Below are 24496 nucleotides of genomic sequence, written 5' to 3'. Positions count from 1 at the left end.
ACTTGCAGACTTTTTTATGGTTTATATTAATGTGTGTAGCGCTTTTGAATATTTAGGAATAGAAAAGGCGCTCTAGAAAATAAATAAACTTTAAACTTTAAACTTTACTGTGCAAATCACGCATCTCAAAGTTCCGTTAGGCTCAGCAAATCCCCCAAGAACTCTTTCCTGGTCACTTTGACCAATACCGGCGTGATAGATATCAAGAAGGCGATTCTTCACTGTCCTCACTCCGTCTCTGTAGGCCGCATATCCGAGTTCTGCCATTAACGTTGTCACCGTGAACACCTTGCCACACTGTACAATGGTTCTAAATGGAAGCGGATATATATATATATATATATATATATATATATTATATATATATATATATATATATATATATTATGAAAGTTCATTGCAAGTATTGCTGGCAGAGTGCTCGATGGTACGAATCCAGAGCAAAATATTGTAGTGTTAACGGGAACTAAGGCAGTTTCAAGGTAGGCGTTGTATTACTGGTCAGTTTCGTGTAGGTAGAACCTACACTCATCAGATACCGTAGCATATTGAACAAGAACGCGGTGCTCAACAAAAATTATGCGTTGTACTGGACTGAATATGCAAATGAGCCTGAAGTTGAATGGCAGTGGAAAAAAGAATGGGGTGTGACAGGTGGTGATGATTTGTCTGTCTCATGAATAACAGTCAGCACCGCGTTCTTGTTCAATAGGCTACGGTATCTGATGAGTGTAGGTTCTACCTACACGAAACTGACCAGTAATACAACGCCTACCTTGAAACTGCCTTAGTTCCCGTTAACACTACACTATATATATATATATATATATATATATATATATATATAATTATATATATATATATATATATATATAAATATATATATATTATATATTATTAATTATATATATATATATATATATATATATATATATATATGTGTGTGTGTGACACAGATACAGACGCGCACACACACACACACACACACATATATATATATATCTATATCTATATCTATATCTATATTGATTATATATATGATTATATATATATATATATATATATATATATATATATATATATATGTGTGTGTGTGTGTGTGTGTGTGTGTGTGTGTGCGCGTCTGTATCTGTGTCTGTCTGTCTGTGTCTGTGTTTCTGTGTGTGTAATATAATATAATATACAATATATGAGTTTCTGTGCTACGGTCTCCGTGTGTCTGTTGCTGGATGTTGTTCGATTAGACTAAAAACACAACACTTTTTCATAGCTGAGTGTTTTACGGATTTTGCCGATCTTCAAATAACAAGAAGAATTCCGCTGACTTTTAGTCTCTTGTATTCGAATTTCCAGTTTTGCTTTTGTTGGTGGATCCAGTATAAGAGGTAATGCTTATTTTCATGTCTTCGTTTAGAGATTAGCTCCGAAAGCTTATTGAGAAGGCTTGACTTATCTCCATTGATGATGTGTAGCTTTTCAACCTAGTATAGATTACATCTATTGGTGGCGTTTGAGTATACAGCTGCATTTGATAGGATTAATCATATAAATGATATGGCTAGTCTTTTTTGTGAATTATTACGTGCATTTTTTACCTTACATATATCAACGTTTTCTTCGCATTCTCTTTCGTCTCTTGTATTTCTTCTATATACCAATTAAGATAGTTCCTTTTCAAAAGCCATTCCAGGAGCACAATATAAAGCCACGTATATATTCGGCCTGTGACATATATATGAACGTATATTAATGAGCTTGATAGATGAATGTTTGACATCTCAATAATCAGGTTTCGTACCTAAAGAGTATAGTTGATTCATCATAAGAATTTTATTTTTTTTGATTTTTTAATAACACAATTCTTGAGAAATGAATCAACGAAATATCATTCCAATATTATCGTGTTGTTCAATCATCATCGTAACTACCCATTATGCATGCAGCATTGTTGTAATTTACCAGAATTACGTGGTTATCAATAAACCGTGTCCTAAATCTAGCTTACAAGAGCACTTTAAACCCAAAATTAACTTTGTTTACTCTAAATTTATAGTAAAGTCGAATGATATTAGACGTTGCGACACGTACCTGTCCGGAACAACTGCCTTCACGAAAACATCTTCTTTGTTTAAATACAACTGCTTCAATATGTTTGTCTTAATCAACTCTGTGCACGTTGCTGTGAGGACGAGAACAGGGCATGCAGGAAAATGTGATCTGAGCTCCATGATTTGCTTGTAAGCTGGTCTGAATGTTTCTCCCCTAAAAGTTAACAGAAAAATCTGTTTCAGATAATCTGAATTCATTTATAACGAGTGCCTGTGTTTAATTACATAATGGACAATTTATTTGGCAACACACTCAAATATATATATATATATATATATAATCAAATTTCTTGGTAACAACACCAGTTACAGAGAAAAAGTACATGAAGAAATAAGTCGTTTGACCAGTTAATAAAATAAAAAAAGTGTCGCTGCCAGCATAACTTGTTACAATTTATTTTTAAAATCGAACATTAGCATTTTAGGGGATATTGTGAGTAAGCAGAACTTAATAATTACCATAATTCCATCACATGTGCCTCGTCTACGGCAATCAAACACACCCGCGATTGGTATATTTTTCTATCCAACAGTTCGCGCCATTTCGTCTTTTCTAGAATTTCTGGGGAGGCGAAAATGACTGAAAATTCACCATTCTCCAAACCTGTTGAAAATATCGATAAGTGAGTTACATGATTTTGATGATGATATAAAATATATATATATATATATATATATATATATATATATATATATATATATTATATATATATATATATATATATATATATATATATAAATAATATTATATATACACGTATGCCATAACTGGTAATTTCATCTGTTTTCCTTGCGTACGACGTTTGGCTCTATAGTGGGATGCTTCTAAAAATGCTTGTAAGTTGCAAGATTACAGCGGGTGATATATATATATATATATATATATATATATATATATATATATTATATATATATATATATATATATATATATATATATATATATATATATATATATATATATATGTGTGTGTGTGTGTGTGTGTGTGTGTGTGTGTGTGTGTGTGTGTGTAATATTATGCATGTGTATGCCTGTGTCTATGTCTGTGTCTGTCTCTGTGTGCGTCTGTCTGTGCAAGAGGTATCCATCTTTGTGTCTGTATGTGTGTGTTTGTGTGTCTCTGTGTGTGTTTATTACAGAAGAACAAAAAACAAAATATTGTTACTTACCACGAATGTCATCCTCGGTCATGTCCTTCGTGTTTTGTAGCCTGATAGCCGTTATTCCAAGGTCGATGCATGACCTACATTGGTCGCGCATCAGACTTATCAGCGGTGATACCACGATGCTGAAGTGTTTCCTGAAGGGTCTACAATATTTCTCATAATTGGAGGGACCAGATAACAGAGACTTTTGCCATACCCAGTAGGCAGTATTGCGAAACACCATGTATTTGTTAAAAGTTTTGCAATGATAACCAACTGTTCGTTTTTCAGATCAAAGTTAAAACCATTTTCTTGTTTCAGCACAGCCCAAATACCTCTTACATCAGCCATGGTACTCTGAGTGTTCACATCTATTCTAGCTGCGCGCTTTGTTGGGTCTAGGTTGATTGTAAATTTACATGTCAAAGGTAAATTTTCTAAAAATTAAACAATTTCCGTTGTTTTCATGTATCAGTCGAAGTTTTGAGATCAGAGATATCTTGTTGTATTTGTCTCACTCTCATGCATACAAGAATGGTGTGTTTGTGAAAGAAATTACTACCGAGTCATTGAATTGATTAAAACACAACTTTATTTAATCGAAATAGGTTCAATGTAGGTGGTTTTAGCGCGTAAATTACGTCATTGAGGTCATATTTTAATGAGTTCAGTCATATTCAAATGAGTCTAGTCACATGTCCAAAAGGGGGGATCGAACGTGAATACACTGAGGGCAAAAGTTCACACTTTGAGCAGAAACCGTTGACGGCTGTCCGAAAACCGGTCGAAAATACATGTTGTTACAGTCGTCTCCTACTTTTACTAGTACAACATTACATGTAAAACGCCATGTTGAACATCGCTGAAATTGGCCTCTGAATCAAATTCAGTTTCGAGTGACTGAACAAACAGCTGGCATGTTTTTTCCAAACTGACCAAAGCAAAGTAATTTTCTGTCACATGAAAAGGATTTCGCCCACAACAAGTTTATTACTGGCATGTGTTTTACAGTATAAAGAAAAGGCACTGATTAGCGATGATACCATTGTCGGTTTAGTTTATTTGTTTGGCCGCCGTTTTATCACATACTCCTGCCAAACTACGTGTACGCGCGCACGCTTACGCAAAACATTTTTATCTTGGCACAAGAGATCTAAGGGAAAAACCTTTAGATATTCGGAGGGGGTGGTCAGAAACGGAAAAAAAAAATCAGAACAGAAAGTTGGGGGGGAATATTTTCACACTACATTGCATAATAAACAAAATATTTAGAACACAATTGAGTAAAATAAATCTGCAAGACTCAGAAAAATAATTTGCACATCTATTCTCATTTGAAAAAAAATTGAAATTTTCAGTTGTACAATTTTTTTTTTCACAATCCGATCGTGACCACCCCTCCGAAAATCTAATGGCCTATCCCTAAGCCTCGAGGTATATGTGGTTTTGTGCGCTGTCAACTTCCGGGTTCGCGATCGCGCGATTTCGCCGAATTTATCGTACTTTCGGTGCTAAACTTCGATGTTGAGAATCAAAACATGTGCAGATTCACTGAATTTCAACTACTGTATTGTTTGCTGGCGTGGAAACATTCCACAACATGAGAAAGGGAAGCTAGATAAAATGATCAAGAAGGCAGAGATTATTATCGGTAAGAAACAACGGTCGGTTAGACTCGCATTATCAAGGGCGAATTCAGGACAAACTGTCGCGTATTCTGGCAGACAGTTCACATCCACTTCGACAGGAATTTGACACTTTACGTATTGACAGAAGCGGCAGATTGAGACTGCCGGCTTCTAGAACCCACCGTTATTCAAATTCGTTCATTCCCCGTGCAATTGTGAATTTTAATAGGGCTTTTAACAGATCTCGATGAGATGTTTGTTGTTATTGTTGTAGTGTTCTGTGTTTGTATGTCAGCAGACATCTTAATTACCCATAATGGGACTCAATAAATTATTATCTTATCTTCTCTTGACTTTATTCAGATGAAACTTAGCAGATTTTCTTATTAATTTCCAACCTGCACGGCATACACATGGGTTTGGTATCCACTGTGCAGATTGCAGTATGCACCCGGGTATTTCGGCTTAACATCGATTATACAGCATAGTCTAGGTGGCAGGAAATTTCTCTATGTGTAGTATCTTTATTTCAGATCTTCATTGTGCAATTTGAAAAAAAAATCGTGATTTCCTCATTTCGCCATTTCGCTATTTCGCAGATTACAATTAGCCGTAGGATTTGTATTTTTTTTCGACTACAACGGGCAGTTTTATTTGCAGGCCCCCTGAAATTTGAAATGGCCTCGAAGGGTTATATGTGTTGGGCAAAACATGTCAAAGATATTTTGTTCACTTTTGGTTTTGGCATTATTTGGGAATCACAGAATGTAGGGAATGAGTCTGTATTTCTTCATGATTTCAAACAACGATGTAAAGACATATAGGATCACAACAATGGAAAATGAACCTGGAAATGTATTCAAAGTTAGATACATATCGTTTGTTTAAAAACAGTTTGATAGTTGAGGATTATTTGAAAGTTATAAAGATTGATATTTTTAGACGAGCCTTGTGTAAATTTAGAGTCTCTAACCACAATCTTCTCATTGAAAAAGAAGATCAGAGAAAATTCCAAGAGAAAGCAGAATATGTCAGATGTGTAAATTAAATCAGGTGGAAACTGAATTTCACTTCTGTTTAGTTTCCCCTGTATTTCATAATTTAAGACAAGCTTTTTTACCATCATTTTTTGGGAGTTCCCATCACATAGCAAATTTTCAATTCTTTTATCATCAAAGAACCCAAATACATTAATTAATTTATCTAAGTTTATATTTTACGCTTTGAAGTCAAGAGAAAAGTCACTCAGAAACGAACCGCTGTAAATTTCGTGTTGTTTAGTTTTATGCATATTTCGCCTCACTGTGTCGAAACTTATTTCTTATTTTTGTACTGTATTGTAAATAAGGCCGGAGGCCTCTATTACTGAATAAATTATCATTGTATAATTATTTGCAGGCCAGACAAGTCTGTTTCACACCTTTGTGGTAAGGCTACGTATCACTATCAGAACGTCGTCCCGGAACGTAGCATAAACTACACGTTTCAAGTTGTCTACACTCTCATTCACTCAATAAACAAACAACTCACAATCTATATCAGGGAAGGTGGCTCGCAAGCTTTATTCTTGGCCTCTTGCGACGTGTTCGGTCTGGTTCAAGCTTGCAGCCTGGAGTGACATGACCTCGTGCTCTATCAGAAAGTCATTATCCACCGCCACGACAGTGGCCAATCATACACCTACATGTGTTTCCTCCGAAACTTCTGACCAATCGCTAGTCAGTAAATTCCCGCCTCCGGTTTACTTAATTTGTAGCAAACAATCATACACCGGCCGCCACAGGCCCGAAAACGGCTACATCTGCCGCTGCCCACAAAACAATATTTTAACGCTTTACTGCGAACCGCTATAAAATATTATTCTACAAACTACCCAGTCAACATAACGCCTACGGTTCAGTCACATTTATTTGCGTAGGTCACATAGATGATATCATTATTCATAGCATCGTCGTAAACCACACACCTCTTTACGGCAACAGCTGAGCCTTACCCGTTATTTTGCGTGGGTCAGCGGAGCGGAAATTATGCTTTGCACACGTAGTCCTTATATTAATACATGTGTAACGGCTGTGGTGTTGACTCAATCAATTAATCCGCTGATACGGACAGCGGATTAGCAAGTTTGCAATGTTTTTGGGGCAATTACAGTGGTGTGTACGGGGTGTATACATAAGTTAGAGAGGAGATAAGGACTTGTCGGTAATAGGCCTATATAAGGGAGCGTTCAGTTTTTATGGCCGGGGGTGGGCCGGCAAAATCCAGGGGGGGGGGGTCACCTCAAATTTGAAAACTGCAAAGGGGGGTATTTTTCAAACAGCTCAGAGGGGGGGGGGGGTCACTTAATTTTCATAAGTATCCGTCCCGTCAAAAAGCAGTTTCAGTGTTCAGAAATATTCTGGGAGATAAAAATGATTCGTTGCATGATTTCATTCTCTGAAGTTATTCACCTGTAAATCTGAACAAAAGTATAATTATCTGTCACATGAACATCTTGACTTGACAACTCTGAGGCTTGTCTTATTGTAAATCAAGCTCACTGCACTGAGGGCAATGAACAATTCCTATTACTTACATATTAGAGATATAGCAAGTTTTGTCAGGGAAATTATTTAACAGTTACCTGTACTGAGACTACTAGTACCATGAAAAGTTAAATAATACTTTTAGGTGAAATTCCAATATCATAATTGTTGTCCACATCTGAACTTTTAAATACCCTATTTGTATCAAGTACATTTGTATCAATTATCAAACACCTATAAAAGCACAAATTAATTTAGTTTAGCATTGTAAAAAAAATATTCTTAGTTTTCTCATAGACTCCAGGGTATAGTGAATCAGCATTTCGGTGAAATTCCAAAATCTAATTTCTTGCACACATATCAACCTTTAACCGTCCTAGGCTAACTAAATACTTTAAAATGAATTATCAAATGTCTATAAATACACAGATTTTGATAGTTTTGTATTGGAAAAAAATTATTCATATATATTTTCCTCATATATTTTCCTCATAGACTCCCATGTACAGTGAATCTACATTTTGGTATAATTCCAAAATCCAATTTCTGGCGAACACATCCATTTCTTACCACCCTAATCTAATCAAGTACATTGATATCAATAATCGAGAGTACATAAATACATGGGTTTACCTATTTTTGTATTGGAAAAAAAATATTCATACTTTCCTCATAGACTCCCATGTATAGTGGATGAACATTTTCAGTGAAATTCCATAATCAGATTTCTTGTACACAAAATATGCACCTTTAACCATCATATTCTAATCAAGTACAATTATGTTAATTATTGAATGTCTGTATATGCACAAGTATACCAAGTTTTTCATTGGAAAAAAAATTATTAACAATTTTATCATTGACTCCCATGTATAGTGGATGAACATTTTTGGTGAAATTCTAAGGTCAAACTTTTTGTCCACATGCCAGTTGTAACAACCCTATTTCATTTAAGTACATTTATGTAAATTATCAAATATCTATAAATGCATAGATATAGTTTTGCATTGAGAAAGTATTACATAGATTCCTCATACATGTATGAGAAAATATATGTATACCATGTAAAGTGAATCAACATTATCAACAGCTGATTTTTAATTAAATCCAAATATCAAAATATGTACACACACGCTTGCGCAAAAATATTGCGATCCACCAGTAATTTCTGTCCACCCCTTTGAGGGGTAATTTCAAAATATAGCAAGTCACAATGGGAAATCTGAGCATTAACACCTTTTGAGTTTGTAAGGAAGGTCATTTGAAAATTTGGGGGGGGGGGGGTCATGAAATTTTTGTCATCTTAAAGGGGGTCATCAATTTTTTGGTGCAATGGGTAGGGGGGTTCACTTATTTTGACTGATGCGCAGGAAGAATTTGCCGGCCCACCCCCGGCCATAATAACTGAACGCTCCCTAATTATAAAGCAGTCAGACGGTGTGGAGTCGAAATCTTTATTTGAAATACCACTGTCAAAATTAATAAAATCAAATAAAATAAACCGTTGTACAAAAACACATCCCTCCCCACCCCAGGGGACATTTCTGTGCACTATGGTCTGTGTGTTCCCAGCGTTCCCCCGGTGTGGTGGAGGCCGTATAACGCCGCGCCGGGAACACACAGACCTGTACGCATGGCTTAGTCCTTGTGTACGCGCGCGCGCGCTTCTTTTCGAATTTGCCCGCACAGAGATGTAACTTATTCGTTTAAACCGCAAAAACGCCACATTTTATTCAGCGCACTGCAAAAAGTAACAATTAGTTAACCCATCGTACAATAAACCATAGCAACAATATAAATCAAACCGAAGAGTCACTGTCTCTGTACAGAGACGCTTGCTTTTTATAGTAAACCGTCGATTCAAGTCACACGTGCTGGAAATCGCCCCGGAAATATTAACGATTTCATCAGCATATCTGTGTATTCGAAAAAAAAAGCAGTCTTCCCAAATATTCCGGGGAAGGTGTGAGGGTGGCAGGGGGCAGTCTACGGCTATGAAGTGGAGGGTTTTAAATGTTATGGCTACGAGCTGCTCTACGAAAAGTGCGTAAATTTCGATGGTCGAGCTCGGGAAAGCGGTGATGGGTTTAAATTTGTTCACGAAATCAGGGCTCGAAATTAACTTTTTACCCTGGTAGTCCACTTGGGCTACCATTTTCTGAAGTTGGTAGCCCAGTGACAATGGCTGGTAGTCCATGAATATTTTAGTTTAGGGTTACTGTACTCGTCCGAGTATAGGCCCCGGTTCAGAAACACAAAATAGCAGTAAAACTAGGGACTTCAACTCGAGAAACCCCATGTTATGTTTCACGAACGCTTAATTTATGCTAATTATGTACATTTTAACACTTTCGATCACTTTCAAAATCGGATTACACATCCAAAGAAATTGTAACGTGAGTAAAGAAAAACAGAAAAAATAATATTCTCATGATCTTTATGAACTGGTATGCCTTGTTACACCCGAGTCTCTCTATACAGAACGTAATACATTGATACTGATCAACTTGCTACGAATCCGTAGCCTCTGCCATTCGGGTAGCTTGGTAATTCCCCACTCCCAGTAGAACACGTCAAGGAGTGGCAGGGCTCGTTTTTGCAGCAACTGATCGACAACCATAGATAAAAGACAGCGAAACTCAGCCAAGCTTAACTGACACAGTGTTTTATATTACTATTTCAAATCAAACTGATTCCACAATCTCTTGATACAGAAGTGACAGTTTCGTGAAATTTCAGCATCAAAACCCCAAAACTTGACACAAGTACATCTTGTATGCTGCCGACCAACAGCATAGTGTGAACTGGCATGCAAAGACTACACACGGGAAAGCAACTCAACATTCTGGTATCAAACGCTCGGCATCTTGTGAAAACAACAATATAACAATGGAAATTTTAATAGTTACGAGAAAAAAAAATTCACAGATGAAATGATAATTGCTTCAAACAAATGAAACTGCATGTTGACTGCATTTAGCTCGTCCCAAAGTGACGGACATCGCACACCAAGTATTTTATGTCCCAGAAATCAGGCATGTAACACTTTTCTTTTGAAAGGGGAAGCAGTGTAATATATGCTAATATATTCATGTAGTGACGTATTATTGTAGTTGTAGTGCCACTACACCACCATGACCACATACCCTTGATTTTAAAACACCGTTTTCAAATTTTACGACTTTAAACCCTTCCACTTCCAACACAGGTGTAAAAGTCAAAACTGACTCCAAAACGTAGGCATCCTGTATCAAATTCCACAGCTGCGGATCCACCCACAGCTATTATTTGGTACAGTCTCATCGGTCTTTCTCCACTGTTCAAGCGACATGAATTCTGAAACCACCCGGTTTGTGGGGCAATGATATGCGAAATACCATCGTTTGAACTTGGGTCATCTTGACTCGAGCGCACCTGTCGCACATAGCGCGCAGCCACCAGATGACTGTTATACTATGCAAGTATCATCAACCTTGGCTGATGTGATCTGCAGGGTGCTCGGAAGGTAGGCCTAAGGGAGCCGTCATTATTTACGGCCTGGGGGGTCGGAGGAATTGCTTTCGAAACTCCAAAATTTCGAGTACCCCCCCCCTTGCCAACCATGACGTGTTTGAGTAACCCCCCCTCTCTGCTACAGAAAATTTGAGTGATCCCCCCCAAAAAAATTGGGAAAGTTAAATATTTATACAGTAAAATGGATTGCTGCTGCGACAGGCCCTGTACAGACCCTGATTAAACCCTGTGGTATAGGTCTTTGTCGGAAGGAGGTTCCAATTGCTGTGGCAGGGCTGATGTACAGGTCTGTATCCAGTGCTCTGGTGACATGCACTTATTCTGTAGGATTTTTTTTCAAGGGGGGGGGGGGAAGATGTGGTGCTTTCGCACCACAAGAGACCGCAGAAGCGGTCGCGGGGGGGAGGTCAGGAGGGGGGTGTCCCCTCTCCTGCCATTGGAGCTTTTGAAAAATAGAGGTTAAAATGGTGTTATTTGGTGGCACTTCGGGAGTATTTTTTCGTATAAAAAACTCAAAGGAAAATAAATCTGAGACAGTATTCCAAAACTTATATTTCAGTTCACTGATTTCAACTATATTTTTTGAAACTGAAAAAAATAGCGACAGACATACATTTATTTACATTTATTATTTATTATTATTTTCCTGCGATAAAAGATGAGTTTGTCAAGGCATTCAACTGGTTTTAAACTTTATAGCATCAGAATAAGCTTGCTTTACACATTTTCCCCTATCGGTAACCTATACAATGTAGAATATAGAAAGCAAACGTTTCTCATTAATGATCAGGCAAGTATATCAATCTTTAATCAGGAAATAATGAAAAATGTACTCAGTACTAGCCTCTAACATAAGGCTTGCCACGTCGAATAGCTGATCAGTCTCGTCTGAAGATCACAATAACGTGAAACACATAGTGTAATGAGATTTTAGTGTCTACTTGAAACCACCTGTATCATGATTTATATTATATATCTATATATATATATATATATATATATATATATATATATATATATATATATATATATATATATATATATAGGCCTATTATGTGTGTGTGTGTGTACACAAATACCGGGTATGAATATACATATCTTTACTATTATTGTTGTATTAATTCGTAACTCCACTAAATGCTTCAATACATGTCAACAAAATTGAGTAGACCCCACCTTTCTTGTTCCCCACTTTTGAGCAATCACCCCTTGTAGCTTTCGATTTTTTGAGTGACCCCCCTCAGATTCCTCCGACCCCCCCCAGGCCATAAATAATGACGGCTCCCTAATATCTCATTTGTCTATTGTCACCATGCAATTTTGGGAGTCTATTTGTACTATTCAATTATAACGGCAAGATTCAGCCTCCCAATTGGAACAACTTCCGTGACGCTGCACACAACAGCAAAGAATGTCGAGTGGGCCCACTCTCTTGTGACGGGTCTCCCCCGTTTCAAATTGTTTCGCCCATTTTCTCAAACATGGCGGACTGTCGTGGACTTATGTGCATGCGTCTTACGCTTGGAATTATCCGCGAAATGTCGGAGGAAACTAAGTTTACCAGTCGTTGTTGAGACTTTAAGCAGAAGAGTTACCAATAACTACTGCAGTTGTTGTCTCCTATCAGGTGGTGTTACCTCATATGCATTTGTGGGGTGACCAGCGACATCCACAATATTAATGACACAACCAAAGGCGGAACATGAAACTGGTGTGCAGTGCAAGATACGGCTCATTATGGGTATTAGGACAGGGACTCTCTCCTTCACTCGCTCTATCACAGACATAACCAAGCATGAACACGTGTGGACCAGAGGATGTAGAGAATATGTCATTAAAAGCCTGGTAAGATGTACGCTTTTCCTCTCGTTGGCGGAGTTTCCTAGAATTTAGAAAGTTAGGAGTAGCTCTTCGTGGCAGGGCTGTGTGTAACCGGCGTTATACGGCCTCCCACCCACCACCGTATTATGACTCGTCACACAGCCCTGCCACGCAGAGCTAGACAATTACTATCGTAAGTAATGTGTAGCCCACGGGCCGTGTGCTGACTTTATCCGTCATGTACCAGTGTTCTCCCCAGGATACTTTTACAAGAGGGCGAAGGTGTGGTGCGAAGCACCACAAGTAGCTTTATTACATACCTCGTATATCGAACGTCGCGCGCTCCATAGGATTCAATGGTAACTCGCCGATGACGTCGCGGGCCGCATAGTCATCACTGGACTGAAAATGAACCGGAACTATTTTTCAACTTGAAAACTCTTGGATGTGAAAGTTTTGAAACTTCATGTTTTGCACAGAAAATCCGGCGGCTGACTCGCAGCGTGTTTGCAAGGTTATATCTGATTGGTCGATTGTCACTATTCACAGCAACTTAGGGAGTTTATTTGTATTGTTTTAATTATATTGGTAAGATTCAGCCAACCAATAGGATAACAGCTTCGAAATCGCTGCAAGTTGGCCCAAATCCGGTTTTTGGAAAATTTTGCATAAAAATATCAATGAACCGCATAACAGTAGTTTAAACGTATCAATGCGACATTCGATGATGAAAATCGTTCTATTTCTAACAGTTTTTGGTCTAAAATGAAAATAAAGCATTTGACTATAATTTGCCAATAAACGTAATATTTTTGGTGCAAACTGAGTAAGAGAGGCATGTAATAAAAACATTATAGCCCAAACAAGGGACTACCGGTATGTACCCTCGGGGCCTGAGACCATTTGTCCTCCTTACGTGGGGCAAATGGACACCTACCCTCGGGCACATAGTCCCATGTTTGGGGTATAATATTAAACACCTATTGCCTGGTCATGAGGGCTATAGTGCCCGTCTATTACCCCGAGGGGCCATGTGTTACCAGAAACACACCGCTATTCCCCGAGGCCGTAGGCCGAGGGGTATAGCGATGTTTTTCTGGTAACACATGGCCACGAGGGTAATAGATGAGCGCTATAGCCCGAATAAAGACCAGGCTATAGGTGTTTTATAACACACCACATGCTCATGTTGCATTGTTATATAGTTTTTAATGTGTTTTGATATTTTGCACCGCAACAATCCATTGTGACAAGTTTACTTGGCGATGTTTCGACAGCGGTTTCAGTTGTACGTGGTATCACTTTCTTTCAAAAAAATATTTGAAGCATACCTAGCGACATCCTTAGTTAGTTCCAGAGACCAGCTCTGGAACTGTTAGTTTTTGCTCACTTTCCTTCTTTCTTTCTTTCTTTCTTTCTTTCTTTCTTTTCTTTCTTTCTTTCTTTCTTTCTCTATTTCCGGTTTTACTACCATAGAACATGCTATACACAAATTTTACCTTAATTACCCAGAATGCATTGCGACACGCTTATGACGTCATCGCTCAGCTCGGACGGGTTTTACGGGCATTTCTTGTTTATTTATTTTTTATTTGGCATTGCTCAACTATCATATTGCGTTCAGTTATTAATAATTCTAGCTTTATTTCGCTTTGTTTTTTGTTGCTTTTTGATTTTATTTTTCTCTAAATACTCGCCGTACGTGGCGCTATACTGTTTCGCCCGAATGCTCATGAAACAACATGGCCGCGTAACGATCGCCTCGCTCGCACAGAGACTGAAAAGTAGCCTTTCCCTAAATTTACAAGCGCGGCTGGGCACATCGTGTACTTAGGCGAGGTGGGTGTGCTCGAAAACGATGATCAATGAAAAATTTGGACTAAAATGGGCTGTTTGGGCGGAGAACCTGCCCGCCGTATTTCTGAGGAGCCACCAGCGGTTTTTCCTATATCAGTCTGCGGGGCTGTGGTGGGAGGCCGTTTAACGCCGGTAACACACAGCCCTGCCATGCAGAGCTAGGCATTCATAGTGAACGTACTGTCTGTCATGCGCCGGCATGCGTTGGCTGCACGTAAAAGCAACTCAACTTTCCAAGATCAAATGGTCAGTATCTTGTGAAAACAGCGACATAGCAATGAAAATTGTTTTAGTCTGTGCTTTTAATCAAATGAAAATGCATGTGGCTCAATTTCAACGGCCTAGGTCCGATGTTTCCTCTCGTCTGATCATCGTCGTAAATGACACCCCTCTTTACGGCAACAACTCAGCGCTACCCGTCAAGCGATTGATTTTTGCGTAGGTCAGCGGAGCGAAAATTATTGCTCTGGCTCGCGAGAATGTCGTCTGATAAACATTTCCGTGCGTCGTCGCCCCCGTATGTATCTGTTGCGTTTTTACCGTACATGTAGGCATTTGTAATCGGTGTACTGTAATTCCCCGGACTGCCTTGCTTTTAGTTGTATTATGGTGTTTACTGCTATCAGCCCTGAATATTAAATCCAAAGCAGTCTTTCATTCTGCACCTATCTTTGTCACACATTCTCTTGTTTCTTCCGCTGCTCTGGTCTCTGGAACTTCGCTTTTGCTTGCAAATGCTTTCTAGTTGCACTTTAACTTTTCCGTCGATGAGCTGTTCAAGTTTCTATGCTGTTGGAATGTTGTAAAATGTTGGAAAATCTGTTTTAGGGAATGTGTCGTCACCTATCCCGGACGCACATCACGTTCTAGTCACCTGCCATTGTTGCAAAGCTGCAGACGACACTATGGTCATGTGACTGGGTTTCCAAATTTGGTCAGAACTATTTCCCTAGGGAAATAGCTTTTCAAAAAATACCCTCTGACGTCACTTTTTTCAATCTGGTGGGGACTATACGTATCTATTTCTTCGTCATGTGACATATTCTGGTGAATCGCGACACGGAATGAGCATGTGGCGTGTTATAAATAATGCTAAGCTATTACTTTGAAAGTCAGTTTTGACTTTGTGAGCTTGTTACATATGCATTTTGTAGGCTGACTAACACAGAAATACCTATATAGCTGCTGTGCGGCCATTTTGCTTCGATTTTGTCATGTACAAAGCCATAACTCAGGCATATATCTCAACTGATTTTAATTACTATAGACTATAGTCTATTGAAGCTCTTGGGATGGGTATCCGTCCGGCGTCCGTCGTCAGTCTGGATGTATGTATATGTATGTATGTATGTATGTATGTATGTCCGTTTGTAAGGCGTCCGTCCACTCAAATATCTTGAGAACCATGTGGAGTTTACAATATTATTGAATTAAATCAAGAAAAGAATTGGTCCAAGTATCAAACCCTGAGGAACACCAATTTGTATTTGTAAGCACAGAGATGAAACACCATTGAAAGTAACAGATTGCTAACAGTTCGACAAGTAGCCTGTTGACCACTGCAATGGGATACCTCTAAGGGACGGACCATTAGACCTTGGGAGGGGGGTGGTCAAAAACAGAAAAAAAAAATTTCAGAGCAGAAAGTTAGGAAAAAAAAAAATCTTCAAACTAGTTTGCAAAATAAAAAAAAAATAAATAAGAAGACAAATACATAAAAAAAAATCTGCAAAAGTCTTTAAAATCTTGAATTTTTTTTAGATTTTACCGACAGGAAGCAACTTTCTGTGTTTTTTAGTACATCCTCCAGGCACATTTTTAATTTTAATTTATACATTTAGAGTGACTGTATCCCTTAAACTGGAAGTTGTGATTATCTTATCTTTTCAGGACTTTTGTATTCTGATCACTTGAAAATTATAAAATTATAGAGCCTGTTTTCTACTTGTTTCCTGCGTATAAACCAAGCAGGTACACTAGGTAAAACATTGAAACTATGGTATGGTTGTCAAGACAGAAAGTTGTATTTGCCTTTTAAGATCAAGGTTAACAGATGCAGGCCACATCAGGTTCATTTTTTTCACAGCATTTTATTGCAATGATGATTGTAAGAATGGGTGACCAAGTAGAAACACGTCAATAATGATAAAACAACATATCAAGTCATTATGTATTATTTTGCTTTTAAAAAGGCATTTTCAATTTTTTTTTCTCAAAAAACAGCCTCAAAAAACAACAGCAACTCATTTTTGGACACCGTGGTGCGAAGCACCAAAGGTGTCCTATGTCGCCACAATGTCTGTGTGTGTGTCCGTCTGTCCGTCCGTCCGTAGACAGATTTTGTTCCACTCATAACTTAAGAACCCTTAGGTCCAATGTCATGCAATTTGGTATTTGGTATTATCATGATGAGACTTAGATCTGATTAGATTTTGGTGGGTGTGGCTTATTAATTAATTGCTCATTTGCATATTTTATGACTTTTTTCGTTCACGCAGATATCTCAGAGACGCCTGGAGCGATTTCGTTCAAACTTGGTAAAAGGATAGTACTCTACCACATACAGATGCACGTTGATTTGTTTCACAATGCGATCAAATTTGGCCGTGTTAGAGGACTTTTTAGTTTTTGCCTCCATAGACTCCCCTGTATAAGGCAATCCATAGACTCCCATGTATAAGGCAATCCATAGACTCCCATGTATAAGGCAATCCATAGACTCCCATGTATAAGGCAATCCATAGACTCCCATGTTTAAGGCAGTCCATAGACTCCCATGTATAAGGCAGTCCATAGACTCCCATGTATAAGGAAGTCCATAGACTCCCATGTATAAGGCAATCCATAGACTCCCATGTATAAGGCAATCCATAGACTCCCATGTTTAAGGCAGTCCATAGACTCCCATGTATAAGGCAGTCCATAGACTCCCATGTATAAGGCAGTCCATAGACTCCCATGTATAAGGCAGTCCATAGACTCCCATGTATAAGGCAGTCCATAGACTCCCATGTATAAGGCAGTCCATAGACTCCCATGTATAAGGCCAAGAAAATAAAAATTTAGTTTCTCATCGTATTCATATTGCAAAAAGGATGCAGTGACACAGTTTTTAGTCCCCACAGATAAAGTCCAGGGGCTCATAGATTGGGTCATGTCAGTCCGTCAGTCCATCCATGTGAGTCCATCCGTTCACGCAGATATCTCAGATGCTTTCACAAAATGTCACGTGACCTTTGACCTCAAATATACATATTTGTCCATAACTCTGTAACCACAAGTGCTAAACCTTTCATATATGGTATGATGGGACACCCTATGATGCCACATATTGTACCTCATTAATTATGTGCATATCTAATTTTGAGCAAGCCAATAGAGCTAGAGGTCTGATTTTTGGTATATATGGATAACTCAGCAATACAATTTTTTTGACAAAATGTCATGTGACCTTGGTGACCTTTGACCTCAAATATACATATTTGTCCATAACTCAGTAACCACAAGTGCTACACCCTTCATATTTGGTATGATGGGACACCTTATGACGCCACATATTGTACCTCATTAATTATGCACATATCTAATTTTGAGCGAGCCAATAGAGCTAGAGGTCTGATTGTTGGTATATAGGGATAACTTAGCAATACAATTTTTTTGACAAAATGTCACGTGACCTCGGTGACCTTTGACCTCAAATATACATATTTGTCCATAACTCAGTAACCACAAGTGCTACACCCTTCATATTTGGTATGATTTGACACCTTATGACGCCACATATTGTACCTCATTAATTATGCACATATCTAATTTTGAGCGAGCCAATAGAGCTAGAGGTCTGGTTTTGGTATATAGGGATAACTTAGCAATACAATTATTTTGACAAAATGTCATGTGACCTCGGTGACCTTTGACCTCAAATATACATATTTGTCCAAAACTCAGTAACCACAAGTGCTACACACTTCATATTTGGTATGATGGGACACCTTATGACGCCACATATTGTACCTCATTAATTATGCACATATCTAATTTTGAGCGAGCCAATAGAGCTAGAGGTCTGATTTTTGGTATATAGGGATAACTTAGCACTACAATTGTTTTGACAAAATGTCATGTGACCTCGGTGACCTTTGACCTCAAATATACATATTTGTCCATAACTCAGTAACCACAAGTGCTACACCCTTCATATTTGGTATGATTGGATACCTTATGACCCCACGTATTGTTCCTCATTAATTATGTGCATATCTAATTTTGAGCAAGCCAATAGAGGTAAATGTATGATTTTGAGTATATAGGGACAGACTATAGGATAGAAATTTTTTGACAAAATGTCTGTGACCTCGATAACCTTTTACGTAAAATACACGATTATGTCAATAAATAAGTAACCACAAGTGCTATGTCCTTTATATTTAGTAGGATGGGAGACCTTATGACAACACATGCTTTACCTCGTTAATTATGCCCATATATAATTGTGGGCAAGCCAGTAGAGCTAGAGGTCTGAATTTTGGCATATATGGATTAATTAGCAATACAATGGGGTTTTTTTTCAAAATGTCATGTGACCTTGGTGACCTTTGACCTTGAATATGCATATATATGCATAACTTCATAGATCTAAACATATACACTCCAGTGATACTTCTTAATGACCTCATTTCCCTGCCCCATCAAGACTAATACTCCTATTACAAGTGGGGACTATGTCAATGTCAATGACTTGTTACTTCTATACAGAATATTATCTCACATAGTGAGTGTATGAATATTATTCTGAATTGTATTCCAAAGCACATTCTGAAAGGACTCTTCTGGAATATACAGAATATTATCTCACATAGTGAGTGTCTGAATGTTATTCTGAATTGTATTCCTAAGCACATTCTGAAAGTAACTCTTCTGAAAATTTCACATTCTATGCCACTGCACCATCTCCCTAATACATACTGGTGACCCACGGTGTCCACTCAAGTCTCACTTTGATTAACATTCAACAATACACTACGTAGAATGCCATCTATCCAACAAATCCCAACACAAAAACACACAAAAGGGTTGAACTTTGAAAGTTTCTCGATAGCAAATACTGAATAAATCTGCATGAATAATCGTTTGTGTGTAGCAAATGCTGAATGACAATTATCTGAAGAATTTTTCCACCACAAAAAAGAGCATGATTTAAACAAATCTTAAGGGACTTATGTAGCAAATTTCAAAGAAATTGGACAAACCCTTTCAGAGAATACAGATTTTTTGACCATGAATGGCATACAGTACCAGAATCACATAACTTGTAACCGCATTTTGCGGTATGTGGCAAACATGCGGTAACTGTGCGGTAGCATTGTTCTCTCCCGCAAGGTCTGCGGTATCTATTGTTTCATGCCCACTTCCCATTGTTTTATTGCCGCAAACACTGCGGCAACGCGTTTGCGGGAACTCACTGATGCCTCAAAACATGCGGCAACAGCATGCGGCAACACACTGACAACTCAAATGCTGCGGTAACACCTAGTTGCGATCGCATTCTATTGTTCTAAATGTTGAAACTTGTGCGGCAACTGAATGATTGACAGCTTCAAACCACAGCTGAAGAAATTGCGACTCTGTAGGCCTACTACAAACCAAATATAAATGCAAATTTGAACTTCACGGAGTGGTCAGCTGTAGGCCTACACATCAAGACAGGAAAGGTGATTGGGAGTCAACTTAGCATGCTGTTCACAGTAATTGAGCACCAATCGCCAAAATTGTAAAAATATAAATCATGTCTTTCTCTTTGGTATACAACACAATAAATAGCCTATCACTGTAAAATATTTCTCTGGCTGGGTGGGTCGGGTGCGGTATGTTGCGAGTTTGAATCCGATCGATAATTTAATAAATTTCTTAAATAAAGATGACATCGCTGATCTGAGAGAGACGTGATGTCGAAGAGAAATTTATTCGATGATTGTGACCATCAGTGAGTCACGGTCCGGTGGTAAGTTGATGCCACAACACATCGCAGAAGACATGTTTTCTATTTTTCAATGCAAGAAGTGAATGCCGGTGAACTCGGAACTGATCACTGATCTGTACCAGTCATTTCAACTTTAGTGGTTGGTACATGCTCAAATACAGTTTTAAAATTTCCACAAGTACGATCCACGACTAAAAATGCAGAATTTTTGTTGAAATAAAGCTTTCCTCATTTTCACTCATAAATTATCGTCAACCGATCATGACACCCGTTCCATAGCTTCATGTTTGTATCATGCGAGGAGGTGAAAAATGACCATGTACTCCCTTGTGACCGCGTCAAAGTTTGAAGCGATAATGTAGGATTAGTGCTATAAAGCCTTCAATGACAGTAAATTGCGAACAATAATTCTACAGACGCATTTATTTCTCTTCGGACGGGTGAAACCTCAGGCACCAATGCGCTGCGTAATCTGCTTGATCGATCGTGAAACCATGGAGGTAGAAGCTTCCTACCTCCATGGTGAAACTAACAGGGAGTCTGTAAATACAACTGGTCATCAGTGTAGTGCTCATGACTTTCCTATTTTACATCGTTTGTCCTAACTTTTGTCACTGTCATTCAACAATCTGTGGAGAGACTGTGCTCTAATGCTATAGAAATATACCGCCATGGTAATATTTAGAACTGTCGTATCTCCTTATGTTTCCCGGTCGGACAAAGACGCCTCTATGACAGTACGGTCAGATAAGTCCCCGCAACCTAGTATAGAAAGAATTGTAGTCTATACACAACGATGTGCGCTGTGGCATAGGTAGTTACCCATGTTTGCGCTTTGAAATGCCCGATCGGACCATGGATGTAAAAAATAGATTTTTTACATCCATGATCGGACAGGTTTCGCAGTTTACGGTATCGAGACCATCTTTGTTCATAGACCTTAAAAACGGATCCGTTTTTAAAGTCTATGCTTTGTTACTATTGGAAATAGATATTTTGGCAAGTTTACTGTGAATAAGTGGCGACTTTTACCTGTATGCAATAGACCTTGGTGTTCCGTTAACGGCAATCGAGAGCTGGGTACATACTGAGCCAAAAAAAAAAGCAGTCTTGGATTTTAAAATCGCTTTTGTTTTCGCACAACGAGCCTTCAAAGCGTCAACTTGACGAGTTTTGCATAAATTATCAGCCCTTGTTCACGCTTGTCAAGCTGCAAGCTGTATCTTCACTTCCAGGCTTTTTACCGGATGTTAAACTGGCTCCCAGTCCCCTGGCTTTTCTCGGAAGCTAAGTTCCAAAAAGTCATGGTAACTGCATAGTTGGCCAAGCCAGGCGATCACCCCGCGATCAATCCCAACAGCCCTACAACTCAGCCCGACGGTCTACTGATATTTAATCCTTCAATTTACTATATGTTTTGATATGCCCACAGACTTGGAGCCGGTCTAACTGGAAGTTTGAGAAACGGTCTTTCAGACTAAATATATTCATTACAGGTGAAAAATCTGGCGCCAGAATTGAAAAAGTTAGTGTTACTTTCGCCGAATAACAGTGTACACGACCCATATCTCCTTGTAATAACCCCACATCAGTTGAATTTTTTTGGATTGTTTGTCTTTTTTCGAGATTAAATTCAAACTGTAATTTCTTAGAACTACGTTTTCTTCACCCCAGAATTGCATACGTTCTTTGAATTAGGGCTTGTAAACCCTGAAGATCTCTGCGTCGAATATTTAAGCTAATGCTAGGCAGACTTAGAAATAATAGTTTAATGGCCGTTCTGTACGCTTCTTTACAACGATTATCGTGAACTCACCAAATATTGCACAGTCAGCCGTGATTCCAGTCTCATCTGTCCCGTGTGAATGGGGGTTCAGTACCCAAAACACGATTAAAAACATCGAAACGTAATTATCTGAGTGAAGATGCCGTAAATGATCTGATAGTTATAACCATGGAAGGCCCAAAACTTTACGCATTTGACTTCAGAGCAGCGACGATAGAGTTCAGGCAGCAAAGAGATCGTCGGAAGTTGTAATCTAAATGTAATTAGTCAGAAACGAATACCGTCGTCAGAGAATATACACAGAAGAGTATTAAAGATTGTAAAACTCGTCCAAAAAAATTGTCACTGCTGATGTTTATTGAACACTTTATTCATTGACTTTTGAACTAGTTTTCGATATGGCGTATACAGCTGTTTTATAAGTGCTTACATGTACGCATTTTTGATACATTTTACGCGAATAATAAAAACATTTGCGTACAGCCTTACTCAGGTTTGAATATCCTAACGGAAGCTCTGTAAAAACCATTTATTATCCCTCGTAGAATTAATAGGAAATAACACAGCAAAAATAATTTACTAAATTACTGATCGATTTTATGGAAGACAATTCACGCGAGACAGTTTGCTGCTTGGAGACTGCTTCAAAGCACAGGTAGATTGTGAAATTTTCTAGGGTCCCGACATCGTCAAAAGTTCACTCCTAAGCTGTTCAATGCTGTATCTAATACATGTAAAATACTCAAACAAGTCGGACTTTACTCATGTAAATCACTGTCAAAGTGGCCGGGATTACATGCGATAAGTGACATGTCCACATCGCGACCAGCCGCTCGATAAAACGCGCCTGGGAAGTTGACTTGCATGTTTCCTAAAAAGTAGTCTTCGCACACATAGGGAACCGGCTGGGGATATTCATCGTTGTAATAAATGTGCCTCTTTACGGCAGTAGCTCAGCGCTACCCGTTTTGGCGTAGGTACTAGGTCAGCGGAGCAGAAATTATGCTGTGGCTCGCGAGAATGAGAAGGGGGATATGGCGATTTGACGAAGTAGCTACAGGCCCAGTCTGGCATGTTTATGGAAACATCGTGTGGGCATGGCACTTAGAAATCTACGTGGGACATTCATGCCACGCTGCTTATTACAGTGAACAAGGAAAGACAAGATTTTACAGTTATAGTCTTTTCGAAATTGTTTCAGAGCGGTCGGGTCGCCGATTACACATCGCTATGTACATGTTACATAAGTGAACAACTCACGTACCAGACTTGTTGCAAAGCATCCGGCCCTGACTATCTTTCTGGAGGGGACGTTCACTTTATCTCATAATAATAATTAAAGAATGAAAAAATATGGACAAGGTCTGGTCTTTTCAAGTTTTAGTTTAGAACTGATCAAAATCGTATGAATTGCATTGTCACTGCGATTTGCGGTTGAATTTCTTAGTGACTTGGCAACGACATTTTTGCATACCCCTGCTTTTTACCACTTCGTGAAAATGGTATCACCCATCCAACGCTAATGTACGTGTATCGATCAGTATACAAAGAGAACGCATAGAAAAAAACGACGCTCGCGGTCATGGGTTCAAGGACATTCACAAGGAGACATCCTCTTCGAGTCTGTCACGGATATTTTACTAGTTTTGAAAACTTATAAAAGCCAGTGTTCGAAATTCGTGGGCATTGCAACCACCCACCAGGACAGGTAACTTGAAAAAGTTGTCTTCCCGGGTAAAACTAACTCGTTCTGAGATGATTATACCTCGCAGATCAAATGTAGTAAAATTTAAAATACAAAACAAATAAAACTACCAGCAACAGACACTGTGCTCTCCATTGGTTTTATGTTCTGTTAGAAAAATTACAAATTTGAGTAAAAAATAACAGTGAGCACCAAATAAATCCAAGAGAATGGTGCCCCGTCAATTTATTACATTTTAAACCACGTGTCCTTTCTACTCGGGTCTTGACGGGAGCGCTAGCGACAAGGAAATGAGAATCAACTTACATCTCAACAAAATTTGTTTGAAAACCTAGAACTTGCATTTTTTCCTTTACTTTTTCACGTACGACTTTGCTCCTATGTCAACGTGATGGTACGCTAGTTTATATCTTATATCACGGGTGGAG

General features: G+C 38.5%; 1 protein-coding gene across 1 annotated transcript in view; it reads left to right on the top strand.

The window, feature by feature from the left end:
* Positions 1-12318: 12318 nt before the first annotated feature.
* LOC139150294 (uncharacterized) overlaps positions 12319-24496 on the top strand; it is a 59330-nt gene continuing 47152 nt past the window's right edge. The window contains exon 1 of the mRNA XM_070722582.1: positions 12319-12764. Coding sequence (XP_070578683.1) covers positions 12600-12764 — 165 coding nt within the window. The 5' untranslated portion in view covers positions 12319-12599. The remainder of the gene's footprint in view (positions 12765-24496) is intronic.

The sequence above is a fragment of the Ptychodera flava genome, chromosome 14, assembly GCF_041260155.1.
Source record: "Ptychodera flava strain L36383 chromosome 14, AS_Pfla_20210202, whole genome shotgun sequence".
NCBI classification, from domain to species: Eukaryota; Metazoa; Hemichordata; class Enteropneusta; family Ptychoderidae; genus Ptychodera; species Ptychodera flava.
Note: the sequence above shows the minus strand (reverse complement) of the source record. Positions and strands in the feature narration are given on the sequence as shown.